The sequence below is a fragment of the Nicotiana tomentosiformis genome, chromosome 12, assembly GCF_000390325.3.
Source record: "Nicotiana tomentosiformis chromosome 12, ASM39032v3, whole genome shotgun sequence".
NCBI lineage: Eukaryota > Viridiplantae > Streptophyta > Magnoliopsida > Solanales > Solanaceae > Nicotiana > Nicotiana tomentosiformis.
Window position 1 is genome coordinate 100,228,386 of NC_090823.1, and position 1,468 is coordinate 100,229,853.

Sequence of the window (1,468 nt, forward strand, 5' to 3'; positions counted from 1 at the left end):
TCTACTTTTTCTTTGAGGTTTCTAATTATCAATATACCGGCACTCTGCTTGGATGATAATATTAAAAAAAACAATACTCGTTTTGGAAGTAAAGACAAGTGTATAAACCATTCTCAGCGAGCCTATCCAGTGACGAAATCGAAAATTTTTCTATGGTGTTTAAAGTTGAAAGAAGTAAAAAAAAATTCTAACACATTCAATATATGTTGTATACCTCTAAAACATAATATTTTCCGACAAGACCACCCTTATTATAGGGTAGCCTCGTCCTACCCAAAGGCGAATCTAAATTAGTGGATCTTGTATTCATGAGGCCTAAGGGAAAGGAAAAAAGGGAATGATAGCTTGCAATCTAAACTCCATGTCCGGTTTGTCCTCATCAAGATCACTAATCTCAGATTGGTAAGGAAGGAGAAACAAAGGAAAAATGCTTGAACCATGATCGTCTCATAAAAACCTTAGTTTCTTAATCTTAAAAATTGTAACCAAAATTAAAAAGAAGGAATGAAAACCACCCATCAATCTCCTTATAGGTAAGAAACAAAATCCAGTTTTTTTTCTTTCAGCAAGGATTGCTTTCAGGAGGATTAAATAACTGAGTCTCAAGCTTACTTCTACAAACAGGACAAACAGGGTGTTTTGAAAGCCAAGTATCTGCACATTCAAGATGAAACCCATGGTTACAACCTGGTACCAACCTAGCCAATTGTTCACTCTCAATTACGTCTAAACAAACAGCACAATCATTTCCCAACACCAATTCTTGGCCTGTAACTTTTGGCAATTTATCCAATTGTGCTGAAGATAGACCCTTTTCTTTCGGAGGCTTTGTATCTGGTAATTCTTGATTATTATTGTTTCGAGCAGAGGAATTATTTGTTGTGGCATAGCAAAGGAAACACATGTAGACCACGAAAACAACGCTCATTCCAACACAAGGAAGAAAGAGTGCAAGGAAAACAGCAAAAAGCATTGTTTAATTAAGGAATGTTTGCAGCGCGAATCCGAATTAATTCAGAGCCCAAAAACATTAAGGGGGTTGCTGATAATAGTGGCAATGGAGGAGAGAAGAAGAGAGAGATAAAGAGTACTCAAAAGAGTCGCACACCATAATTGATAAAAAAGTTAGTAGAGAAGATGAGTGGTTTAAATACTTGGTGGTGTGTTAGGTCCATCCAAAATTTTAAATCAATGAGTTAAGAGCCATCCCAATCAATCTTTTTCTGTATGTGTATAATTTTAAAAAATAATTGTATTCGTGTATACACGATTGGAATCGGAATGAAGTTAGAATTCATAGTTAGATTTCACATTGAATCTTAAAACATGATAGAAAATACTGGCCTATAATATTTATAAAGATTTATAAGGACAATAGTACATTTGGGGGTATACACATCATTTAAAAGATAACTATATATATAACTTTAATAAGTGAAATTTTCCTAATTCAAATAAGAACTTATAT

At 34.0% G+C, this 1,468-nt stretch overlaps 1 protein-coding gene across 1 annotated transcript; it reads right to left on the bottom strand.

The window, feature by feature from the left end:
• Positions 1-562: 562 nt before the first annotated feature.
• LOC104115222 (E3 ubiquitin-protein ligase ATL23-like) lies at positions 563-973 on the bottom strand. Its single transcript, XM_009625806.4, has one exon. It carries the CDS (start codon positions 971-973, stop codon positions 563-565), a length of 411 nt encoding a protein of 136 aa, XP_009624101.1.
• Positions 974-1,468: the final 495 nt, after the last annotated feature.

Bases quoted from the DNA above. Each gene is read 5' to 3' on its own strand.
- LOC104115222 (XM_009625806.4), bottom strand. From the start codon at position 973: ATGCTTTTTGCTGTTTTCCTTGCACTCTTTCTTCCTTGTGTTGGAATG.